We start from the raw sequence: 27,468 nt of genomic DNA, 5'->3' as shown, positions 1-27,468 counted from the left end.
AAATAGACGTTCAAACATTAATAGTGAAGAGTTGTGTTTGAAGTTAATCGTCGTAAGATGCTATTAAACAAATGAGAAAGAGTGACTGATATACTATAATATTTGACAAAACTGAATAATGTATTTTTAAATACTAATATTGCCCATAAAATTTTGTTAATCATATCAGGAACAATTATATCAGCAAAAAATAGCTTATTAAGTTGAAGTAATCAAGGATTATCTTTGATAAAAAAAAAAATGTTACGAGGTGTACTAAAATGGTTAGCTATGTTGTATATTGACAAATAAATTATTTGACAACTAGAATACACAAATTTGAAAAATATTAGCGCATCTAAACATCTATATGAGTAGTATTTATGTCATTGGTTCAAATATATGTGGACATATTGATGTAATATATTGTTTATTGTATATTTATGTATTGTTTTTTTGTTATTTGCGAATTGAAATTTACCGTTATTATAATAAGAGGGCCCCATATTTTATATTTCGCCTCAAACCTCCTCAAACTCAGGTACGGCTCTGCCTCTATGCTCTATTTATATTTTTTAAAAATTAAGAAATATACTATTAATAAAATTTATATAAGAAATATAAAATTAAAATATACCCCCACAATGCAATTTCCTTTACCCCTTCAGTTTCTCTTTATTTACTCATTTCGACTTCTAAAGTATTTTCCTAAACCTCAGCCCACATAAGGTCCCACGTCCTCTTCTACCTCTTTCGGCTGTAACAACAGTTTCCATATTCTCAACGGTTTTTTCCAATTACTATGTTTTTTTGCGAACATATGTGAGTATATATTCGAACCCGTTTGTTTTCTTACTTGAATTTTGTGAATATTTGCTTATATATATACATATATTCTTTTTTTTTTTCCAGGTTGTTATTGGGAAAAAAACAGCTATCTTGGAAGTGCAGCAGCCAGCAGTTGGAAGGCAATATTGCTTTGTAGGTCTGTTATTGTTAGTAATCTACAGGTATTTCTGGGTGCCGCAATTAGTTTCTTTTACGTATTTCTTTAACCGGTTTTTATTGAGTTCTGTCATAAAAGAGTGCAGTTGAGGTAAAAATAGCATTAGAACTGTGCGTTTTAACTGTATGGATATTCGTACTTGTGTATTTTGTGTGTGCATCTCCATAAACGAGTGTACTTGTAATACATATGCCAATGGACGTTGCGACTAGTAAAACATACTGATAGGGCCTGTTTCAATGAAGTTGTGGTTTTCTTTTCTTTTTTTAATGGTGATAAGGATTTGTGCAAGTAAAAGAATTCCCTTTTTTTCGCAAGAATTAATTGAAGATTGTGTCTATTAGATTCCTTGAAGCGTAATGCGACTATGGTAACTTTGGCATTCTTAATTTATGCTCTATGTATGCTCCGACCAAAATTTAGTTCTGCTGTGTGTGAAATTATCTCATCTGTCATTGTCTTTTTGATGTCTAATGTTATGATGAAATGAAAGAAAAAACTGAATTGGTATCAGCATTGGGTTTTCTAATTTAGAATGTTTCCTTGAGAACATTTCAAACATGCAATATATGCCTCATACACTTCTCTATCCCCTGTCCATGATTCATCGTCTCCAAGAACAACCTTGTTTTGTTGAATAAATGTAATCATAGTTGTCAAATTCGCATGCACACTAAGGTGACATGTGCCTTGGAAGGCCAGGCACAAGTGAAAGCATGAAATTGGAGCGCACAGATGAATGTTTCAAAAATTAGATGCATAGAGTAAATTTCGACTTACAATGTATGATGTATAATTTTCAGTCTATTCAACATCCAGCAAATATGAATGACTATATAATCAAATTTCACATAACGTACATAATCCATATATTTAAGATGCACCAAGATTCATGCTTTAGGCCCAAAATACATGCCTAATAAGGATTGTGCCTTGGTATGTCCATTGGCGCAAAAAAGGCTGGGTTTTGCTACATCTTGAGACTAAGCACATACCTTATGGGTTTTTATAACCATGGTATGCATAATGTTCTTCGTAAAGTATATGTTTGATTAGTGTTTTTACCCATCCATTTGAAAATTTCTGGGTCTGTTATTGCAGATTAATGTAGAATCCTTTTCAAAAGTCTCAACATTTAGTTCAGTTGCTGGCAGAGGGAACAACAATTGTGATTAGAAGGTACTCAGTCATAAGGCAATCCTACCGAAACCCCTTTGTAATTTTGAATTCCTGCCTGCCCTCGAAAACACATAGGTGCCATAGTCGAATAGTTTTAATTATATTTTGTATTGATTATTGATTGGATGAGCACTTCTAAGCTTCGACAGAGTTGCATTAGATATGTCGTAGTCCATTCTTTTAAACCATAACTTAAGACTTGTCCATATTTCGTTTGTCATTTGACACTTGCATCTTCAATCTGATAGGACACTTGTGGTTCTGAAGATGTTGTAAATTGTGAACTGAACTATTCTAACTCCCTTAGTTATCACGGTTGAGAGAACCAGTATACATTTACAGCAGCTGGGACGTCATGTACTTGCTGGCATGCATATTGCCATTAAATTGGGGGGTTAACACTCTGTAATGAAACTAGGAAAGTAGTAATGTGGCCAATCTTTATGGAACTATCATCTAAAATGAGAAACACTATGTTTGTACAAAATCATTTAATTTATGGCTTAAGGGGTTTGGTTAAAAATACGCTTTAATGAAACGTATTGACGACTAACATGCAGAAAAAGCGACAAGTTTCAATACATACACTTGAATGAAACGTGTTGACGACTAACATGCAGCAATAGCGACAAGCTTCAATATAAATTTCTCAAACCCTAACCTATCCCACTTTGTTTCTGTTTCCCTTACCTCTGCGCCGCCTAGAAATCTTCATCTTCAACAAACGTCTTTGCAATTCAAGCCATGTTGTTATTCAATATCTGGAAACAAAAAAATGGATGAGAACAAATTTATTTATCCAGTCTTACATTTTTCAACGCATTGAACAATTTTTTGTTGTTATGGGCAGATTGCCACGAGGACAGCCTCACTCAGATGGTGAACAGAAGTCAAGTGCTAGAAAATTGATTTGAGCACTAGTTTGTTCCTTGCTTTTCAGCACAAAGACAAGATTTGGTTAGATCTATTCCTTTTCATTGTTGCTGAGATCTTGATTTTATGATTTATTATGTTTGATTCTCCAATTTCGTTTGCAGATCATCGATCCAGATTTGGTGTTTTCATATCTCTAACTGGTATGAGTTTAAACTTCCTCTTTTATACTCTCTTCTGATCAAATCTCAAGTATGATCTTTGAGGATTGTAAAATAAATAGGAGTAAATAGGAGTCCCCAGTCGTCGAATTGGTAATGGCTAGATCCTAGATCTATGATCTGTGTCAAGCCAAGCCAATTAATTTGTAGAATACAAAATTTAATGAACGTAAATGGGGCTTCAAAGTTGTGTTATTATTTTTATCCTCGTCACGTGCACTTACTGGAGATTTGAAAACTGCGACTAATAACATTTTAAGCTCTAATGGTGGGTTAAAGTCTGTTCTGGACCCATGATGACGGGATTAATTCCATCATTCTGACTCGTAAACAATGAGACCAAATAAATGTGTATGACCCATCGCAAAGGATTCAGTATTCGTTATACACTCTCTTAGCGGGTATGGTCTGAAATGAGTACTGTGATACAGTCATTGTGAGATAATTGTGTTTAGGGGCCACAATTAAAATAAGTATATGCTCAATTTCGCTTTGTTTAGACTTTGGTCCCATATATTTTCGACACAATTATAATAAGTATATGCAGTCATACTTGTGTTTACGGAGTTTGCAACCCATTCTTTACCCTAAAATATGTTGCAAGTGTTCCAAATGAGATGTCGGAGGAATGGAGTTGGTTCGCTTTGGAGGTTTGGAGCTCGAGGATCAAGAAGCCAGGATTGAGAAGTCGGTCCATACTTGAATAGAAATTATGTTTAATATTTGATATTCATAAGGGAATTCCTTTTATATGTTCTTGGAGAAATGTAATGATAACTGTTTTGACTTCGTAATTTTATTCAGTTGAATTCCTTGTTAAGAAGCATTCTAATCTTACACAATAAATTATTTTCTATTCATTTCCTCTCTGTTCTGTTGTGTTTAGTATATGATCACATCCATTTGTCCGCCAGAGAGAGACTTTGCTTCTGCGAATAATTTGTTTATGAGTTTAGATTTACGTGTGAAATCCTGATTTTAGTTGTTTCTGCTCAGGCGTCAGAATCTAAGAGCTTGGTGATCATTAGATTGGCCACGAAGCCAACTGCCTCTATCTTGTGGGATTCCTGTTGGGACAGGACGATACAATATAGATTATTTTTGTTACCCTTTGTTCTTCCCTTATTCTATTTTTATTGACATTGTTAGTTGCTTTAACTTTTAAACTGCTTGTCAGGTTTAACCTGAGATGCTACACTTTCGTCTTCTCCTATTTTATTACATTAAAAGGACATCATCTCTTTTGCATCGTCACCCGCGAACAAAATTTTCTTCTACTCCTCTTCGGTTAATTTTATGCTTTTGATTGCAGGCATTTCTAAGTTCCTCAAAATAGAAGAATGGCTGATGACATTTTTAATGAGAAATTGTTGATGGAGAAATTGTCTAAACTAAACAGTTCTCGACAAAGCATAGAAAGTATCCTTTCTTTTTGAGACAATGACCATTTTTTTGTTGAATGTGATAATGTGGATATATAATATACCATTGTTTTCTGTCAACATCCAATCACCAATCAGCTTTGTCTCGGTGGTGCATTTTTCACCGTAAAAAGGCCCAGCAAGTTGTTGAAATATGGGATAGATTATTTAAATCTGCACAGCAGGAGCAGTTGGTTTCCTTTTTATATTTAGCCAACGACGTCCTACAAAATAGCAGGCGTAAGGGCAGTGAATTTGTGAGTGAATACTTGAAGGTCCTTCCATCGGCTCTCAAGTTTGCTCATGAAACTGGCGACGAAAACTGCAGAAAAGCCGCGTCTAGATTGGTACTTTTCTTTCTACTTACTTGCTCGAACGATCTTCTTACTCTTTTCTTGTACTTGCGTATGTGTCGCTTGCTTTATCATGATAGTGTAAACTGTTACGCTCTTTTTGGTATCCTACACAAATGTTCATGCCTTTCAGCTTGATATGTTTGATGAGGATTGGTTCTTGTCTTTGAATTCTCTGTATCAAATGGATTAGGATTGAATCCCTCTCATTTAAATGACACTAGTAAGTCCAAATTTTAACTTGACCTAGTAGAACCAAGCCTCTTAAAAGTAAGCACGATTCTTTCTCATTCCGGTTAGCTTCTTTAAATAGGTGTGGGTGTAAATGGAGCTGATCTGGGAATATTATTTTTCTATACACAAAATAAAAATGAAATGATAAATGTTTTTACCAAAAAAATGGGGATAATAATTGTTTGAAATGTAAAGTAGCTTTTGTTTTTTGAAAATTTAACAAAACCAAATTAAGACAAAGTAAGATATGTGACAGAAATAATAGACTTAAAAGTTTGACCAATGCTAGGGAGGGATACCTGTGTTAAAAAATCCTGGTAAAATATCCTGGCCTGAAAAACTAACTTAATATCCTGTCTAGTTTACGGGCTCGGGTGAATTAGCTTGGTCTTAGCAGATCTGGTTGTTACCACTGGGTTTTCTGAGTTCAATTTATGCCACTTGTCATAGGAACACTGAACAGTGGGTAGGAGTGTATATCTTGTATTTACAAAACTTTGTTCTGCTTACGTGGCAGAAGATTGATTACTTTATGTTTACAAAGAAATGGAATTTGAATGCCATTAAAGAAAATTCTCAATAACCATGATTTTCATCTGTGTATGGAGTGTGAACGCCTATAAATATAGTTAATAATTTCGGCCCTTCGCAGTTGCTGTTATCCGGCGGTCAACAGTTTATCAAATTATTTGTGAAACCATATAATTTCTGTTCATTTGCTTGAGATTACAATTCTAAGATGGAGTTGTGGTCCACTAATTATTTTTTGAATGCTTCACTTTTATGGGACTCTATACGTTTTGCACAGTCTGTGTCCCTTTCCTTTTCAGAGCTTACTGCTATCAATCACCCTTTAGTTTGTTCTCATCTTCTTTTTTAATGACATCTGGCATGCTCTTTATGGTAGGTTGACATCTGGGAAGAAAGAAAAGTATTTGGATCGTGGGTTCAAAATCTTAAAAATGAACTGCTGGGAGAGAATTCGTCTGCAGTCCATAGTGGAAATCCTTCGCATGATTTTACCACTGGAAACAATTCTAATCCTATCAAGGTTGCAAAAAGAGATGTAAGTATAATTCCATCTAGTTGCGAGCCAAATGCTATTTTGTTTTATGTTAACAGGGATGAAAACATCCCGGGATCCAAGCCAAAATTTTACCTGCCCTGAAAGAACTGCACTAAAAATTAGCTTAGTGCTAAGCATGATCACGTTAGAGTCAAAAAAATCCCACCAGGATACCCCACCCCACCCCACCCCACACCCCAATTATATGTATATTTTGAAATTTGTAACCTTTTTAAATATATAGAATAAAAAATAAAGGGAGAAAATAGAGCGAAAATAGCACACGCTATTTGCGGTATAGCGCGCTTTTCGTGAGAATAACGTGCGCTTTTTGTTAAAATAGCGTGCGCTATTCGTGCAATCGCTAGCTCAGCACGTTATAGAAATGAGCTATGACACGCTATTTAAAACACCGATCAATACTACGCACTCTGTCCAAGTTACCCAAGTATGAACCAAACTCCCCCTATTACATATGCCTGGATGGGTTAATGCTTGAAAATCCTCCCGATTAACAAATAACAATCGACCAAGCTGGGCTTAATTCTCCAGTTTTTATCTGATTGCAACAGTATTTTGGCTTTCTAGTCCTCAACTTTCACACCTGTATGCTGGTTTATTTCTCAATAGTATCTCCCCCACTTTTGTTGATCCTAGAAATCAACTGCTGGAGGCTTGCCGCGAAAAATCTTGACCACTTTCCAGTTGGTACAAGAAGAAGAAGTCAATGAAGAAACCACCTTAAACATTTGTGAAAATGCCGTGTCTAGCATCCAAGAAATAGTGGATTTTGTAGATGCTTCTTCTCAAGGTATGATTTGAGTGAGTTTCCATTAGAAATGGACTATTGGCGAGTTTCAAACAACCCACGTTTTAATTAAGAAAACAAATGCTTTATTGGCAAATGTTCTTTTTTTCTTTTTATTCAAACACAATATATACCTTGCTTAATGCACAGTAATTCCGTTGGTTCAGCAATCACACGCAATAAGTGTGGTAGCGTATGTGATAGCTTCTGTTTTCTAATTTAAACGTGAGTTGTTCTTTATGCTTAAGATACTCATTCCTGAACTTGTAAACCTCAAATATTGATCTTTAACTTTGTCTTTAGGTAACCTGCTGGGTTCTGACGTGGTTGATTACATACAGACGCAAGAGAACATCCTTCAGCAGTGCATTAGCCAGCTTGAGAGCTCTGCAGCGATTAGAGTTACTCTAATTTCTCAGCTCAAAGAAGCTCTCCAGGATCAAGTATGGTCTTATTCTCGAAAATCCTTTGCGTACAATGAAGTTAGTTTTGCAGGATTCGGTTATGAGTGGTACAATTGGACAAGTCTTTTAGTTATCCTTTCTATAATAGGCATATATTCGTATTATTTAGGGGTGTGTCTCAATTTCTCGTAAAATTGTTAAATTCTGACTTTTTTTCCAGGAGTCCAAGCTGGATCTGCTGCGAAATGAGTTACATGTAATCTCTCTCTCTCTCTCTCTCTCACACACACACACACAGAGCAATGCGCACGCAAGAAGCACGTGTGTTGCACGTGAATTTATATTTGATAGGATCTTGATTATATTTTTTGTTTGTGTTTATTATTCGTTCACTTTGTTCTTCTATTAAAGCGACAATGAGGTGGGCGTTTGCAGTTCTTGTTTTCATTTTACGAGTTACTGACGGTGGAGTCGTATCTTGTGCATGTCTTGCCATTAGTGCGTGATCTTATGTTCCCTTATAAATTGTATAATAATTATTTTATATTGTACTTGTTATCTAATGATGCAAAATTAAGAAAATATGTATAAGCTTGTCTAGACTCTGAATTTTCGTGCATTAACAGTTCTCGCAACATGCAGGTTGCTCAGAGTCAGACCAAGAAAGCAGAAAATATAAAGCTGAAACTAACATCGTCCCCAACTTTTCGAACAACGAATCAGCCTATGGTTGATAGGGGATTTTCAACAGTGGAAAATTGGGTTGGGCCTTCGTTTTCCGACAAAGAGGAGAGCAAGAAGGCAACAGCTGCTGCTCTTGCTGCACAACTCACCTCCATATCATCTTCTGCACAGATGCTTACTTCCATTCTCTCATCCCTCGTAGCAGAAGAGGCGGCATCAAAGAGCACTGGCTTGAAACGGCCCAAGCTAGAAACACCGCCACCACCTTTTCCTAGCTTGAACAATGCCGAGGTAGGTAGTTCTACCTATTTTCCTCAATCGATCCCATCGCAAGCTCCGTTCTACCCACCACTTGGTAGCTCTTATAATCATGGTCTGAGCAACCAACTGCCGCCTCCCACTATGGCGTATTCTGGGCCTGGCTCATCACCACAGCAATCCAGCCAGCAGCCACAATCTCAGCAGCCTGGAAGTAGTGGACATTTTGGATCCTACGGGCACCAGCCATCGATCCCTCCTGTACAGAGACGGTGACATCTTTGTATATTAGTACGATAGTTACTGATGGAGTAGCAGTAGCTAGGGATTTTTTTATGATGTTTTTGTTGCATATTCGTTTATACCGGGTATGATAGGGGTTCTTTCTGACCAGAAATGTAAACTACAAGTAGGAAGAGTATCTAACCATAGGTAGAACTTGGCCAAGGTTCGAATTGGAACGTGTTGATATGTTCCCTTTTGCCCATTAATCCGTGGCATTACCATTATTTACCTGGTAATTTATTTTTATGTTTCATCTATATGAGCTTTTTTATCTTTCATGTTTTTCCGATTAACTTAACAAATTGCACTACGTTGCACGGTTATTGCACAGTATGTTGCACATATAATGCATGTAGATATACATGTTGCATGTATAATCAGTGGCGGACCAATCAGTGGCGGACCCACCATAAGGCGAAGGTGAGCCACGGCCCCCCAAAAATTTGAAAAACTTTTTTTAGTATATATGTATATATTTTCTGAAATAATATTATATAAATATTTGGCCCAAAAGTACCCATGTTCATGCAGTTGGTCTAGTGGTTGGGCCTTTCTTCACAGAAGATGCATATTCGATTCTTTTGTTACATAACACTTTTAATTTGAATTTTTTAAAAAAAATTTATATTACTCTTTTAACCTATTTTATTTAAAATCCTTTTATCACTTTTAATTTTTTTATCTGAAAAATTAACACCTTTATTTAAAACTCCCTTATAACCTTTTATTTTTTATTATTTGAACAATTAACACCTTTTATATGAAAAAAAATTAAAACATGAGAATTTTTTTAATTTTTTAAAGTTCATAGTTTACTCGGCTTCAATGCACAATACTTTACTCAATTTTTAATATGTTTGACGTGATTTTAAGATTTGAGATTTTGGATCTTTTGGTGGTCAATAATTTCATGATTTTTTAAACTAAGATTAATAAATTTTCGGTTTATCTTAATATTAAAATTGGGTCAGTGCGTGACTTGATAATTTTTCATTTGATTATGTGACTTATGTTAACCTTTTTCGTTATTTTTTTCCTATTATGATGAATTTAATTTTTTTATTGCGTCTTGATTTCGGATCGTGTTTAATTACTTGCAAGTTACAATTTTTTTTTTTCTATATGAAAAATGTATTCATCGACTTGGACAAAAAACAAACTCGTATCCACTTGTTTCTTCAATTTTTTTTTAAAAATGGATTATAAAATGCAATCAAAACTTAATTTATTAAATGATAGTTACATATTATTTCTTTAATTATTTTGATTATATATATATAAATAAACATTTTTTAGAATTAAGTTTAAGACTCTCGCTTAACATGTCTGTACTAACAATACAAAAAAACTGATTTAATGAGACAATAACATCCAATTGCTACAACAATATTATTTGATACGTCATCAGGTATATTTTGTAAAAAAAAATATTGATCTTTATCTTTTGGTAATATATTAATATTAAATTACAGTCAAAAAAATATTAATATTAATTTTATATATTATATTTTTATTTATTTATTGTATTCTTATTATTGAGAGTTATAAGTTTAAAAAAAATTATTGAGAGTTATATAAAAAATATAATAATAATTTTAATATTGTAAATACTGACCGGCCCCTCCTAATGTAAACTTCTGGATCCGCCCTTGCGTATAATGCACCTAAATATACACGGTTATTACACACAAGTATGTTGCATGTTTATTGCACATTATACACGAAAAGACTAAAAAATTAAGGGTTAAAAATGGTTTTATTATTAATGTTTTTCTTTTAATGTTTATTGCTATAAAATTGCACATACGTTGCACGGTTATTGCACACGAGTATATTGCACGTATAATGCACGTAGATATACACGGCTATTGCACAGAAGTATGTTGCACGTATAATGCACGTAAATATACACGATTATTGCACACGAGTATGTTGCATGTTTATTGCACGTAATATACACGAAAAGAATCTAAAAAATTAAGGGTTAAAAATGGCGTTATTATTATTGTTTTTTTTAATGTTTATTGCTATACTGTTTCTTTTTTCATAATAAAATTGAAACCATAATATGGGTTGCATTATAAATCTATACTATCAACTGAAGTTAAACCTTTTATACTAACCAACTTTTAATATGTTAGTGAAGATTTTTCATAATCTAAAAAATAACCTTTAACTATTCAATTACATATTCTACAAAATTATTTTCGACCTATCTCTAATCTCCTACCAGTGATCCATTTCAAAATCGATAACTTAAATTTATATTATATTATATTATATTATATTATATTACATATCTAAAAGTATAAATAAAAGGGTAAAATTTTACAATTGTGAATCTACACTTTGCCCTTTTACTCTACACAAATTTATGTAAAAATAAATACATATAAGGATATAAATGTAAAAGTTAAATATTGGCTAGGACATAAAAATAATATATTATATTACTTATCTATATATATACCAATTATAAAAGTGTGAACCAAGGTCAATGTTTTTCATTGTGTATTTTCAATTTTGTCATTGGTTAGTACATACTTGATAAATTCTATGAGGATACTTTTGTAAAATCAATTATTATGATAAGGTCAAAATTGACATTTTTTGTAAATAAAGTGAACATATTTTTTCCACAAAAATTTTAATTAAATTAAATACTTATCCAGTTTTCTAAAGATTGAAATACCAAAATACTTTAGTTTTTATTTGTTTATAGATGGAATGACATTTTTTCAACAAAAAAATCTTATGTATTTTAATTTGCGTAAGGACCTATTGAACTAAATAATTATATCATGAGCTTATAAATATAACAAAATATCAGATTTTTAAACGTTATATATATATATATATATATATATATATATATATATAAATTAAATTACACATCGATGTTGAAATAAATCAATGCATGTGGAGTCAAGTTTTAATCCAAAATAATAAATAAAGAACACAACAACACACAAATATCATATATGTAAAAGTTGAAATTTAAAAAAGGGAAAATTGCTTTTTTGGTCCTATATATGTTTGTCACTTTGCGATTTCAGTCCTTTATATTTTAATATTTTAGTTTTAGTCCGCTATTTGTTTTTGGCAATTTTAGTCCTTTTTCCAACGTGGCGCTGACATGGCACCAATTTCGTGCTGATGTGGAGCTGAGGTGTATGATGTCACGTAAGCATTTTTGAATAAAAAGGACCAAAATTGCCAAAAATTGGAACATGCAGGACTATAACTGAAATATGAAAACATAGATGATCAAAATCGCAAAGTGACAAATATACAGGACCAAATTTGCAGTTTTCTCTTTAAAAATTAACTATTTTTCCTCCTCAAAAAATATAAAAACTATAACAATTATTTTATGAGATGATGTTACAATTAACGAAAGAATATTTTTACAAGAGTTGGAGATGGATATCTTCAATTGTTTTTAGCAAAACTATAAGATTGATATTATTTAAATATTATTGAAGTCTGTAAATATATCTATCTTAATCAATCTACTACGGGTTAGTTAATAAATAAAAAAAAAGTCTAGAAAAATTATGGTTGACACGTCTCACATTAAATTAAAGATCCTGTAAAAATTATATTGATGCAAATTTTCAATCAGATGAATAAATAAAGAAAAATATGGAACAAAACGGTCGAGATAAAATATTGAATGTTTACATTTGTAATTAAAAACATTCAAAATTCAATCAAAAATTTCAGCATTGAGAGCATTGAAAAATTATGGTTGACACATCTCACGTTAAATTAAAGATCCTGTAAAAATTACATTGATGCAAATTTTCAATCAGATGAATAAATAAAGAAAAATATGGAACAAAACGGTCGAGATAAAATATGGAATGTTAACATTTGTAATTAAAAACATTCAAAATTCAATCAAAAATTTCAGCAATGAGAGCATTGTAAGCAAAAAGAGATCAGTAGATTTCGAAAAACGAGAAATCAAAAAGAAAAGAGGATGTCCAACAAATAAATGATACTGACATACAAGTAATGGAAGACGATAACATACCAGAATGCAGCTGAGAATGATGAAATTATTGTTATTTTTTGCAAGTAAATATTTTAGCATAAAAAAAAGGTTGTATGATTAAATAATAACGATAGAAAAATGCAAATGATTGATAAAGATAATATGACAAGAATTGTTATTAAAGATGATGATAATGATGATTCTTTCATGGAGAATAAAAAACACATGATATGAAAAATCGGTAAAGAGAGAAAAATCTCAAATATAAAATAAAAAATTATTTGACACAATAATTTAAATTAATGTTTAGAATGCATTATCTATACCAATTTTTTTTCATAAATCAATAGTGATCAACATATATATAACATAGAAAATTACAAAATCATATTTAATATAATTTGATTAATATATCTCACTTATTAAAAATAAAAAATAAATCATACATACATACATGAGATAGAAAATAAGACGAATTCATGGTACAAAGCATGTCATAATTTCTCAAGATTAATTAAAAAAAATAGAAAACTCGATCGAGCTATAATAATTATATAAGTTTCAATATCAATATTGTGTTAATGTAAAACTACAATAAACGTAACACTTATATTTATAAGCTTACATGAATTATTGATAATGTCTTATTCTAAACTGTTAATATGGATGTAAAATAATCATGACCGTAAATAATACAAACATTGAAACTACAAGTGTTACATTGTCGAAAATATTTCAAATATTTTTATTAGTTGCAATGTCGAAAATTATATTGATTAATCACTAAGACATGTAATAGTTTTTTTTTTTCAAAAGGTATATATTATTACCATGAAAATCATTTATTAACTGCATATTAATATCTTCTCATCTCAATTAATTTATTTAACAACATTTATCTACAACAAAAGATGTTTCCACGTGCATCGCACGTGACTTTTACTAGTTTTTTAAAATATATATATTTTTTCTATATAGTTTTTACGGATTACACGTATCGCATAAGTGCTTGTTATCGATATATAATGCATTGTGAAGCCTTTTCGTAATACATAGATTTTCTGTTATCTGAAGAGCATACTATAATTATGTCTCCAGTTTGTTCGGAATTATATATTTCTAGAAATGAATTGTGAAATTTTATGGAACTTTGATTTTTTTTTAGATAATTTTTTTTGTAAATATTATATAATTTTTAAAATATTAAGATTCTCATTTTTTTAATTAATGCTAGTAAAAGATACGTGCGATGCACATGAGAACATATTTTATTGTCGATAAGTATTGTTAAATAAATGAGTTGAGAAGAGAAGAGAAGAGAAGAGATTAACGTATAGTTAATTAATGATTTTCATGATATTTTAGTTAATAGTACTAAAATTCAATATAATATCATCTGTATAATTGTATTATAAAATGAGTGCGACCAGTTTTTGTTCAAAGATTTATGTGTTACAAATCTAATTGAATCTATAATTATTGAAAACCATGATTATAATAAGTATTATAATTTTATATCAATAAGACATTGGGAAAAATATAGAATTTGATATCATGAAATATTTAATAAAATAAAAATTAAGAAAAAAAATATAATAATACATAGTGTTGAAAAATTATTTACGTTATTTCAAATGTTTTTACCACTATTGGTTATGAAAAAAAATTTCTAAACCTTAAATTAAATTACTGCGTATTTTCTTCCTTTATATAACCACTTTTGTTTTTTTTACTATTTTTTCGTTTGTCATCCGTTTTTTGTTCTTTCTAAAAAAAACAATATTTTTTTATTATTTATTTTAACCGTCTTGCCCATTTTGAGAAAAAAATGTTATTCTTCTTTATTTGGTGTCTCTAAAAACTTGTAGTATATCGAAGTGTTGTCGTCCTATAGAGAAAGTATATTTTATCAATAATTTGTAATAATATATACTCTTTGAAAGAAAAAAACTATTTACATGTCTTAGTGATAAAATCAAAATAAATTTCAACGTTGCAACTAATAAAAATATTTATAACATTTTCGAACAATGTAACCCTTTTAGTTCCAATGTTCATCATTTACAGTCATCATTATTCTATATCTATATTAACAGTTTAAAATAAGACATTGTCAATAACTCATGTAAGCTTGAGATATAATGTTTAATATAGTTTTACCTTGACACATTAATATTGATATTGAAGCTCATGCAATTATTATAGCTCGGATTTTCCATCATTTTGTTGATTAATCTTGAGAAATTATGACATGTTTCATACCATGAATTCGTCTTATTTTCTATCTCATGTATGTATGCTTTGAATCGATATAATTTATTTTGTATTTATTAATAAGTGAGATACGTTAATAAAATTAAATTAAATATTGATTTTGTAATGTCCTATCTTATTATGTGTTGATTACTTATTTTACGAGTATTGATTTATGAAAAAAAGTAATATCGATAATATAATGCATTCTAAATTTTAATTTAAATTATTAGTAAATGTTTTTTTCCTTTATATTTTGGAATTTTCTCTCTTTCATGATTTTTTTTATTTGACGTCTGTTTTTTCTTATTTATGAAAGAATCAATATCCGCATCATCTTTTATAGCAATTCTTGTGGTGGGTTTGGCCAAACCCGAGACACACCCCGAACCCGCTTATGGACCCGTTTGGAGGGGCCGATCTAAACTAGCCCCACCGGGGCGGGTTTAGTATGGGACCGGGTTTAGACCCGGCTCATTGTCATCCCTATATTGAACCGTTGTTGTTTTTTTAGATAAAATAGATTTTATTAATAATTGGTAATAATATATACTTTTTGAGAGAAAAAATTATTACATGTCTTAGTGATGGAATCAATATAATCTTGAACATTGCAACTAATAAAAACATTCAACATTTTCAAACAATGTAACCCTTGTAATTTTAATATTTTTATCATTTACGAACATCATTATTCTATATATACATTAACAGTTTAGAGTAAGTCATTATCAATATAACTCATATGTAAGCTTATAAATATAGTGTTTAATTTAGTTTTACTTTGAACAATATTGATATTAATGAAGCTCATGCAATTATTATAACTCGAGTTTTTCATTGTACATATTTCGTACCATGAATTTGCCTGATTTTATATCTCATGATGTATGCCTTGAAGCAATATGATTTATGATGTGTTTGTTTGATTAATTATTTTGTGACGATTGATTTATGAAAAAAAAAATGTAATATAGATAATGAATTCTAATTTTTAATTTAAATTATTGGGTCAAATATTTTTTTCTTTTATATTTGGACTTTTCTCTCTTCACGATTTTTTCATTCATCATTTGTTTTTTATTCTTTATGAAAGAATCAATATTCTCAAAATCTTTAATAGCAATTCTTGTGATGTTATCTTCATCAATCATTTGAATTTTTCTATCGTTATTATTTTATTCTTTTTGTTGGACGATATTTTTTTATGCTAAAAATATTTATTTGCAATAATAACAATAATTTCATCATTCTAAACTGCATTCTGGTATGTTACGTCTTCTATTCCTCGTATGTCAATATCGTAAACGATCAATGTATTTTTTAGACATCCTTTTTTCTTCTTGTTTTTCAAAATCTACTGATCTCTTTTTACTTAAAATGCTTTTGGCTGAAATTTTTGATTGAATTTTGAATGTTTTTAATTACAAATGTTAACATCCAATATCCATATTTTATTTCAACCATTTTGTCTATTTTGAGAGTAAATTCATATCCGTGTATCTAAATGCTTGTGCTATATTGAAGTATCGTCGTCCTATATATAGAACATATTTTATTAATAATTGCTAATTTTGTATAGTATTTGCAAGAAAAAAATTATTTACCTTAATGAGTATTTTTATAAGAGATGGAGATCTATGAACAAAAAGAGGATGTCCAACAAATGTATCAATAATTAAGATAATAATAAAATACGATAAAAACACAAGAGTAAAGATTGGGTATAGTGAAATTATTGTTACTATTACAAAGAAAGATTTTCAAAATTAAAAAAAAAAAGAGGGCATCCAACAAAAAAAATCAAAGAATAAAGATATGAAAATGCAAATGATTGATGGTGATGAATATAAATTATTAACATTGAAACTTGAAAGTTTGAAACTGTAGGGGTACATTATTAAAAAATATTGCAAATGTTTTTATTCGTTGCAATGTTGAAAATTATATTGATTTTAGCACTAAGACATGTAGATAGTTTTTTCTTTCAAAGAATATATATTATTATCACTATTGATTATGAGCCAACAAAAAATAGATAATGCTTTTTAAACATTAAATTAAATTATTGCGTCTTTTGTTTCTTTATATACTCACTTTTCTTTCTTTCACGATTTTTTCGTTTGCAATCTATTTTTATTATTTATAAAAAAATCAATTTTTTCACCATCTTAAATTTTTTTACAAATATGATATCTCTAATATATATTTATGAACTCATGATATAGATATTTAGCTCAATAGGTCCTTACACAAATTAAAATACAAAAAAATTTTGAAAAAATTTGTTCATTCTATCTACAAACAAATAGAAACCAAATTATTTTGGTGTTTCAATATTTTAGGAAACTGGATGAGTATTTTAATTAATATTTTTGTGGATAATATTTTAAAATTTTTTGTGAAAAAAAAAAATCTATTCACTTTTATCTACAAGGAAAAAAAAATTTAGTATTTCAATTTTTTTGGAAACTGGATCTTTATTTAATATGCACACACTTTGTCAATTTTGACATTATCATAATAATTGATTTTACAAAAACATTCTCACAGAATTGTACAAATTAACCAAGAACAAAGTTAAAAATACACAATTGAAAAACTTTAACTTTTCTTCACATTTTTATAATTGGTATAGATTATTTTGTGGTTATTCTAAATTTAGACAAAAAAATAAATAATGAATTGAGTTAAAATAATATATAATAATAGAATTAGTTTGACATTTATAAATTTTGATAGTATACAAAAATAATAATTAAATAACTAATATCACCGTCAGTTTTTATGTTATTACGTTAATTAAAGTCTCTCTCCTGATATGCGCTAAATAACGTAATGATAGGGTCATAGCGATTCAACAAAATATCGTTATAATGACTATAATTGATTCAACAAAGTAGGCAATCACTTGCTCGTGATCAGTTATTCGATTTCTCTACCAACATTTTCTTGGACTAATTTACTGTACAAAGTTTGTGTAGTGCAGTTTATTTGACTAGGCTATTGCGTTAGTTCGAAGTTTTACCCAGTGTGCACGAGAAATAAAATGCAATACTATAGATGTGCACATAGCTATATATATATAAACTAGCATATTGGAGTATGCGTTGCGTGTTCGTATAATCATAATTTTATTTTTTAATTTATTTTTGTTTTTCAAATATTTGTAATTAAATTATAAAATAAAAATAATTGTAAAAAAAAGGTAAATAAAAATTTAGAAAACAAAAAAAACTAATTAAGGGTATTATTGATATATTAAAAAAAACCTCACTAAAAGTTAATTACTATTCACCGTCTCCCTTAATTAATAGTATAGATAACATCTGGCACGTGTTCCTTAAGGTAAATTATTACTGAATATAAATTTATGTGACTGCTAACATTGTTATAAATAAATTATAAACTTAGGAGAGTAAAGAGAACTAACTACCTAATAAACTCTTTAAAATACAACGTCATATAATTAATTTCAACAAATTAACTCTTTTTTTTTTAACAAAGTTATATGTGATTGATATCTACTTTAATTGTGTTGCTTAATTTGCGGGTTGGCTTCACAAAAAACTCATGAAAAGTTACAAAAAATACTCGAAAAAATTAATCTCGTTTTTATTTTCTCTTACTTTGTAAGCATCAATAAATATCATATGATATCCAAACATTTTTGCTTGAAATCAACGGTTTCCTATAAAACGTGTGAGGAATTTATTTAGTTATTTATTTTATTTCAGAAAAAGGATAAATTAAAATTCCTAGCTAGCCACAGCCGCCGAATATCCTTGTTCCAACTCTCATATAAACACCAAAGTTAAAATATGTCTTGCTATCAAGAGTTTGAGAAATTTCCCATGTCCAAACTCATTTGTTTATAATAAAGAAAAACAACAATGAACTTTCAAGATTATCATTAATCAAATCCAATCCTTAGTTTCTCCCAGTATATATATAAAGCCCTTCATGATCCCCATACACACCACATCGTCGCGCGATTCGATCGGAGATAAAATCTGATCCATCATGTCTAAGAGTAACATAGTCCCATTAGTGTTTACAGTTTTCATGGGATTCGCACTTTGGTGCTATTTTAGTAGCAATAACCCTACCCCGGTCGTCTCCGGGGATGATTTGATGTTGGATACAAATGGTACTTCCGAATCTGTGGATTCAATCTCCGCGGTGAAGGGTATGGAGTTGGCGCTTGCAATACCCCACAGAAAGCTACAATGTATTTGTAGGTGTGGTTGTTGTGGCAGATCTTGCGGGGAATGTTGCCCTCTCTCGATCTCGTTGGCCAAAGACGAGACGAGGCTTTAATTTGATTCGTACCTAGTTCGAATAATTTTTACTATGTTTGATGCTAAATCATTTCTGACCTTATTTATGTACGTGGTATCAAATGTAGTAAAAGGTACTTGTCAAAAAATAATAATAATAATAATAAGTCGTAAAATTAAGGTAAGTACTGGTGTTGTCGAGTTATGTATTCGATCAAATAAAAATTATCGGTGTCTTCATTTATTGTATGAGGACGTATTGTACGTAAGTTCTGATTCTTGAATCTTGGTGTTAATGTACACGGATTTTTCAAGACATATTCTCTTCCCGTGATATTGTAGGGAAAATTATATATATATTTTTTATTTTGTCCTATTACTTGCATATGTATTTTTCATTTTCGGTGTTGATATGTTAGAAATGAAACCAAAACACCCATCTCACGCCCAGAAATGAAACGACTGAAGCGTGAAAATATTAACGGGTGGCCAACTATGGGACGGGTGAGGCCATATATGGGTCGTCCAACACATAACGGTGGAACCCGGGCTTTGATACCATGTTAGAAATGAGACTTGGACCTAACTCACCTCAAAAGCTAACTCAAGAGGTGAGGGTTGTCCTTGTCTATATAAAGGGCTCACAGGTTATTTAGTCAACCGATGTGGGACACAAATTAATACACCAACATTTATATCCATCAACTTACAATGTTAGTCCACTTATTTGTAATTTTTTATTTTAGTCATTTTTCATCGGAGTGCTGATGTGACAATGAAAAATACTGATGTGTCCGATCCCACATCAACACTCCGATAATAAAATTGCTAACATTGAAAAAAAGATTTGCAAATTAATGATCTAAGAATGTGAACTGTTAACAAGATCAAAATAAAATACATGCAAGTTACATGATAACAAATGTAATTTCCCCTCAACTTGCAAGACCATATTAATTACTTTTCATTTTTATAAATTTTGTGAAGAAAGAAGCACTCACAAATACTATCATAACCTGCGGGCGGGTTTAGAACCAGTCAATCGGATCTCAAATTTTGTCAAACCCATTTCAGACCCATCAAAATTATATTTATATATAAATGAAAAATATTCATTATTAATCATATTATTATATTTGTTTTTCTTATATTCAATAATTAATATTTTATCCATAATTTTAGTTTATAATATTTTTGGATTAAAATGATTTTAATTTTATCATTATATGTTTAATATGAAAATATATAATCATAATTTTTTTTATTAATTAAATACAATTGATAAATTTTAATTGTGATAACATTTTTTGTCTTAAAAATTTTTAATATCAGTTGGAAAATAAATTTAATAATTTGCTGGTTTTTAAATTTTTTAAAATTTTTTATTGAATAATTATAAATTTTGAGGGTTCAATCTAGTTTCAAACCTGCCCCGTTGTCATCTCTATGAATAAAGTATGATATCAAAACATTTTAAAATCATTTATTATAATTATACTGTAAATATTTAAATAATAATAATAATAATAATAATAATAATAATAATAATAATAATAATAATAATAATAATAATAATAATAATAATATTGTTTTTTAAAATTTCGATTCATTCCGTTAATCGATTTTAAAATTTTGGTAGCATGAAATTTTTCACTAAGAATGTTATTTTTGTTATTGAAACAAATTAGTGGCAATTGTTGGAGACAAACAAAGATGATATTTTATTCATTGAGTCGAGGTAAGAGTTTGTGGCATTTGAGTTTCGAACCCAAAATTTTATCCCAAACTAGAGGTCGACCTTAATTGGTGTAAAATGAGCTTACATGATCATCTGGGACATAGACATAAGACAAAGTTATTAAAGTATAAAAATAAAAAAAAATAAAAAAAGCGATCGATATAGATAAATAAATTAAAATATATATAAATATTGTAAGGGATATCATGGTTCATAAAAATTATCAGAATCAGATGTTGTCATTAGGTGTTGACAACATCCTACACAACATGCAGCGGAAATATTAAAACGTGAATAGTAACAGCAAACCAACAGTAAAAATACTCAAGAGTAAATATGCACAAGTACTAAATAATAAAAGGTTGCACATAAAACAGATTCAGATGTTGTCACAAGGTGTTGACAACATCTTCAATAACACCTTGATTAACATGCATCAGAATTTTTGAAAGCATAAATAAAATAGATAAGCAACCAAACAAATCAGACTCAAGTATTTAAGCAAGAGTATAAAATACTCTTGCAGCGCCTCAGGGCAAAACTTTCACTAGAAAACAAATCAAAGAGTTTACAAAACCCTAAAACTAGTGAATTATTTCAAAACTCAATTTTCTCAAGAGCAAGTGAGAAAATAAACAAATAAAAGCATCTCCTAAAATTCTATACAAAATAGAATAAATAAACAGAAACACGGAGATGAATCCTTGATGCCGAACACACGAGAGCAACACTCTTGAATCTTCAATGCTCTCAAATCTTCAACGGCAATCAAGTAGACCACGACCAATGGTTGTAGAAACGAGCTTCAAATATATATTCTGAATTCTCGTGATGTACGCTCAGAAGCTCTCTAAAAAATCTCAATTGGTCGTGTCTTTTATTTTGTACGCTCAAATCCTCATCTATGGCTTGATCTCTCTTTTCTGCGCTCTCTCTGGTTTTCTTCAAGCCAGAGATCTCTACGTTCTTTCTTCTATTTAAGCGTGTCAACTTATCTCCAAAAAAAGTCTTGATCTTGTTTTCTTAATTCAAACTTGAATCCTACCAAAAATATCAAACAACTAAAACTATAAGATAATTCCTATCATAATTAAACAAATCAATCTTATTTTAAATATAGAAAAATTATATTATATCAAATAAAACAATTCCTAATTTAAAATATTTCAAATACTTAGATAGGAAAAACTATCAATCCAAGAAACCATATTTTAAATCTAGAAATATTATATATCTCAATTCAAATCAAAACTATTCCTAGTTTAAAATATATCAAGCATATAGATAAAAAACACAATATTAACTATCAATCCTAGAAAGACAAAACACAATATTATAATTTTCCAAAACATGGAAAGATATCAAGAAATAATTAATTCCTTTCAAAAATGGTTAAGCCTTGGTCAAAATTGGGATCAATAAAATGTTCGGCATCATATAATCCCTCCAATACGAAAGTAAGCAACACATGCAAAAAAGCAGTCATCACTTGATAACATGCAGGTAGAGACGATGACAACCAAAACGACGACGTATTAGCCACTCTCATGACTAATCAAGTTTTGACTACGAATATTTCTTTAAACGTGAAGACAAATAGATACCCTCAAAAGTATAGAGATGAATAGAATTATAAAACTAACAAATGATTGTGACGTGAGAACCCGCAGCCGCTACCTTTCGGTGCGCTCTGGGTAAACCCCCGGACTAAAGCAATAGTCTGCAAACTACGCTAGTCAGGTAAATCACACTGGGCAAACCCTGTGCGACAGACTAGTCCAAAAAAGTGTTGGCAGGAGGAATCGAACTCCTGACCTCTACCAAGAGTTCACCTACTCCACCAACTTGGACACCGCCTTGGGGCAACAAATGATTTTCTTGTTAATTTGGAGGGATATATTTAAAAGCCCAAGAGTTTTGATTTATTGAATTTGAGATGTTAAAAACCCATGCAAGTGTAATTAATTAATCATAATTCATAGGCAAGAAGATGCCAACTAGACGGCATAAAAGCCCATCTTCTTGTACCCACACTCGAGCTCTACACTATATATAAGCCCTCAGAAACCCATGGATTTTCTCATCATCTCAAAATCTCCAAATATTTATAGGCACCGTTTGGCACATGAGATGAAAGTGAGATGAGACACAAATTTTTATTCATCTCATGTTTCTCTCATTTTTTTTGTTAACCCAATGATATCTCATGGCTCGGTATGAGATTAGATATAGGTTTGATGACAAATACCTCTCAACCCATGGTATTAGTTGAGGATGAATGTCATATAAATGAAATTGTGTGAAATTGACAATGATAATTAAGATAATAAACACAATAATCCTAAAAAATCAAAAACATGCAAAACAACATATTATTCATAACTATGTCTTGTTTATCCATATCTCATCATATTTTTATTCATCTATCGTACATCTCATCCATGATACCAAACGGTATCATATAGTACTAAAACTCGCGAGCATGTCGAAGATCATGAATACTGCTGCATTACCAACAATGATCCTTGCATTGTTAATGGGTTTTGCAGTGTGGTGCTGCCTTACCAATCCCGCATCTGTCGACGTTCCTTCGATTAGAACCGAGACGTACCATGTTTCTAATATGAACTAGTAAAAGTGCACGTGCTCTGCACGTACGATAACTTATTTTATGATTCAGTAATTATATCATTGAATTATATCATTTAACACAGAAATATATATTAAAATAAAATTTTATTAAAAAAATTTAACGTACTATGATTTTTTAACTTAAAGTACTTTGACTATCACTTCATTGTTTTCTATAAGAATTAGTTTAAGTTTTAAACACTTAAATAATATTTAATATATTAATTATTAATTTTTCACTCCATTTTTTTGGCACTAAAAACCACCACCACCACCACCACCACCATTATTATTATTATTATTATTATTATTATTATTATTATTATTATTATTATTATTATTATTATTATTATTATTTTATTTTTTTTATTTTTAAACAAATAACTGATTTTCATGATAAAATAATGAATTAATAACAAAAATACTACATCCACTAACCACCACCACCACCATTATTATTATTATTTTTAAAACAAATAAATTATTTTCATGATAAGATAATGAATTAATAACAAAAATACTACATCCACTAACTTGTATTTCTTATTATTATTATTATTATTTATGATTATGATTAATTTAAATTAGTTTTTATTATTTAATTTAATATTTTTATTAATTAATAGTTTATATCATCAACTAATCATTGAAACAAAGTTTTTCATCATCATTATTATATATAAAAAGATACATTCACTAATAATTATTTTATATTAATTAAAAATTTTATTATCATTTTAAATTTATTATATTTAATTAAATTTTTATTTTTTTTCCCACCAACTGACTTATAGTGAAAGATAATTTATTACACTTTTTAATTATTAATTTTTCATTAATTATTAACAAAATAGGTTTTTATTTAAAAAGTACAAAATATAAATATATCAGAATAAATTAATCTCCTTACCAAATATTTTTGAATGAATAATAGCAATGTTACATGGTAAAAAAAAATATTTTAGTGTACATAATTATTTACATATATCAAAGTATTCTAATTTTCAATGTTTTTATTAATCTTTGATTTTTGTACAAATTCATATATAATATTATTTTATCAAAATGATCACTCAAATACATTAGATTTTATTTATTTTAGAGTTTATATATCTTTTGTAAATAATTATTAATAATTATTGATTAATAAGCTACGTGCATAATAATAAATTTACATATCATTGTTTTTTTTTTTTGTTAAAATGATGTTATTGCGGCCATTTTTTTTAAAAATCAAACAAATTAATACCATAATCGTGAACAAAATAGTGTTAAGTATAGAATTACTAAAAGCATTAGCTTTTGAAATAAATCATCAATAAATAATTTAGATAAATACTTAATTTATGTCTATTAACTTTAAATTTTTTAAAAATTTTAAAACACTATATAATTTTTAATATAATTATTTATTTATTTTTGAAAACTTTTTATTAATATACTATTTAAATTTTTCTTATAATAGATCTTTGAAATAAATCATTATAATAAATAATTGAAACAAATTTTGGATTTTATGAATTTGTCTATTTATTTCAAATATTTTATGAAAAAAATGTTAAAATGAAATATATATATATATATATATATATATGTATATATATATATATATACTATCAACATTTTTTATTTTAGAAATTTGAATTATTCTCTAATTACTTTTAAATATGTTTTTAGAATTTGTCAAAATACTATTTAATTTTACTAAATGCATTTTTTTTATTTTGCAAAACTTTTTAATATACTATTTATCGGTGACAATAATCTATTCTATGATTGAATTATATTAAATATTATTACAAAATTTACATTGGAATATTGCAAATATATGGACGAAATGAGTATGTATAAAAATTTGACACTATATATATAGTAGTAGAGAAATAAAGTAGAAAAACATATAAGTTTTATGTAAGACATGGGAATATAACTAAAGTGAAAGTTATAGAATTAAATAGAATTTTTTTTTTATTTACTTTAAATATTTTTTGAGAAACTTTATTGTTAAAATCCCGATTATTTATTGGTGACAATAATCTATTATTTGATTGATATTAATATATTATTAAAAATTATATTGGAATATTACAAATACATGTTCGAAATGATGTATAATAACATATAACATGCATGTATCAAAACTTGACCCTACTAATAGTAGAAGAGAAATAAAGTAGAAAAACATATAAATTTTATGTGTGACAGATATTTGACATCATTAACAGTAGAATATATTTAAAGTGAAAGTTATAGAATTAAGTAGAGTCCATTACTTTTTGTTTATTTACTTTAAATATTTATTGAGAAACTTTGCTGTTACAATCACTATAATTTATTGGTGATAATAATCTATTCTTTGATTGGTATTAATATATTATTACAGAATTTATATTAGAATATTACAAATGCATGGACGAAATGATGTTTAATAAAATATAAAATGCATGTATCAAAATTTATTGACGCTACTAATATTAGGAGAAAAATAAAGTAAAAAAACATATAAATTTTACGTATGACAAATATTTGGCGAAATTAACAGTAGGATATATCTAAAGTGAAAGTTATAAAATTAAATAGTGTCCATTAATTTTTGTTTATTTAATTTAAATATTTTTTTTGAGAAACTTTACTATTACAATCATACTATTTATTGGTGACAATAATATATTCTTTGATTGGTATTAATATATTATCACAAAATTTATATTCGAATATTGCAATCATGGACGAAATGGAAAAAAAAACATATAAAATTAATGTATGAAAATTCAACACAATTAATAGTAGGAAGAAAATAAAGTGGAAGAACGTATAAATTTTATGTATGACATATATTTGACACAATTAATAGTAAGGTAGAAGTAAAATGAAAGTTATAGAATTAAATAGATCCTATTTACTTTAAATGTTTTTTTAAAATTTGTCAAAATATATATAAATTTAGTGTATTCATTTGTTTGCAAGGTGATAATATTCTATTATTTACCTCTACATTCATATTTTTATAGTAGAAAATAGAAATAAAATAACATATAAAATTAGTGTATGAAAATTCAACACAATTAATATTAGGAAGGAAGTAAAGTGGAAGAACATATAAATTTTATGTATGACAGATATTTGACACAATTAATAGTGAGATAGAACTAAAATGAAAGTTAAATAGAGTCTATTTACTTTAAATTTAAATATTTTTTGAGAATTTGTCAAAATGTATATAAATTTAGCGTATGATGCATTTGTTTGCAAGGTGATAATAAAATATTATTTACCCTACATTCATACTTTTGTAATAAAAATAGAAATAAAATAATATATAAAATTAATGTATGAAAATTCAACACAATTAATAGTAGAAAGGAAGTAAAGTGGACAAAATGTGTATAAATTTAGTGTATGCATTTGTTTGCAAGATGACAATATTATATTATGGATAATGCTATGTGTACATAGAGTCTTACAAAGAGGCTTACACGTCTTATTAAATTAGAAAAGTGTATCAAAATTCTTTTAAAATATCTATATTTTCAACCTACAATTATTTTTCTTGTTAAAAAAAACTCTTAAAAAAAGTATTAGTTTTTATTTTATTATTTATTGTGTAGTATTAGGGATGTCAAAATTAAACCCGACATCAGTTGACAGATAATTATCGAATTAAGGTGGAGGTTTTGGGGTTCAGTTTAGACCCGAAATATTTGAATTTTTTAAATTTGTAACAAAATAATTAAATACACATAATAATAATCAATATATTTTAATTTAAATACATAATAACAAAATCTTACTTAT

General features: G+C 28.6%; 1 protein-coding gene across 5 annotated transcripts; it reads left to right on the top strand.

The window, feature by feature from the left end:
* Positions 1-687: 687 nt before the first annotated feature.
* On the top strand, positions 688-9,009 carry LOC140890811 (uncharacterized). Of its 5 annotated transcripts, none has more exons than XM_073298898.1 (12): positions 688-801; positions 892-989; positions 2,087-2,164; positions 3,015-3,121; positions 3,202-3,240; positions 4,571-4,677; positions 4,779-5,026; positions 6,174-6,332; positions 6,990-7,143; positions 7,444-7,583; positions 7,765-7,800; positions 8,187-9,009. In XM_073298898.1, the coding sequence occupies exons 6-12, from the start codon at positions 4,599-4,601 to the stop codon at positions 8,760-8,762; spliced, it is 1,392 nt and encodes a 463-aa protein (XP_073154999.1). In that variant the 5' UTR covers positions 688-801; positions 892-989; positions 2,087-2,164; positions 3,015-3,121; positions 3,202-3,240; positions 4,571-4,598; the 3' UTR covers positions 8,763-9,009. The 5 variants fall into 5 exon arrangements, with proteins under 5 accessions (XP_073154999.1, XP_073154998.1, XP_073154997.1 ...); XM_073298897.1 differs by having other exon boundaries at positions 4,255-4,677; XM_073298896.1 differs by having other exon boundaries at positions 3,863-4,677.
* The last annotated feature ends 18,459 nt before the right edge of the window (positions 9,010-27,468 follow it).

Source organism: Henckelia pumila, chromosome 3 (assembly GCF_033568475.1).
Source record: "Henckelia pumila isolate YLH828 chromosome 3, ASM3356847v2, whole genome shotgun sequence".
In the NCBI taxonomy this organism is placed as follows: Eukaryota; Viridiplantae; Streptophyta; class Magnoliopsida; order Lamiales; family Gesneriaceae; genus Henckelia; species Henckelia pumila.
The sequence above is the reverse complement of the archived record's forward strand: the minus strand, read 5'-3'. Positions and strand labels throughout refer to the sequence as shown.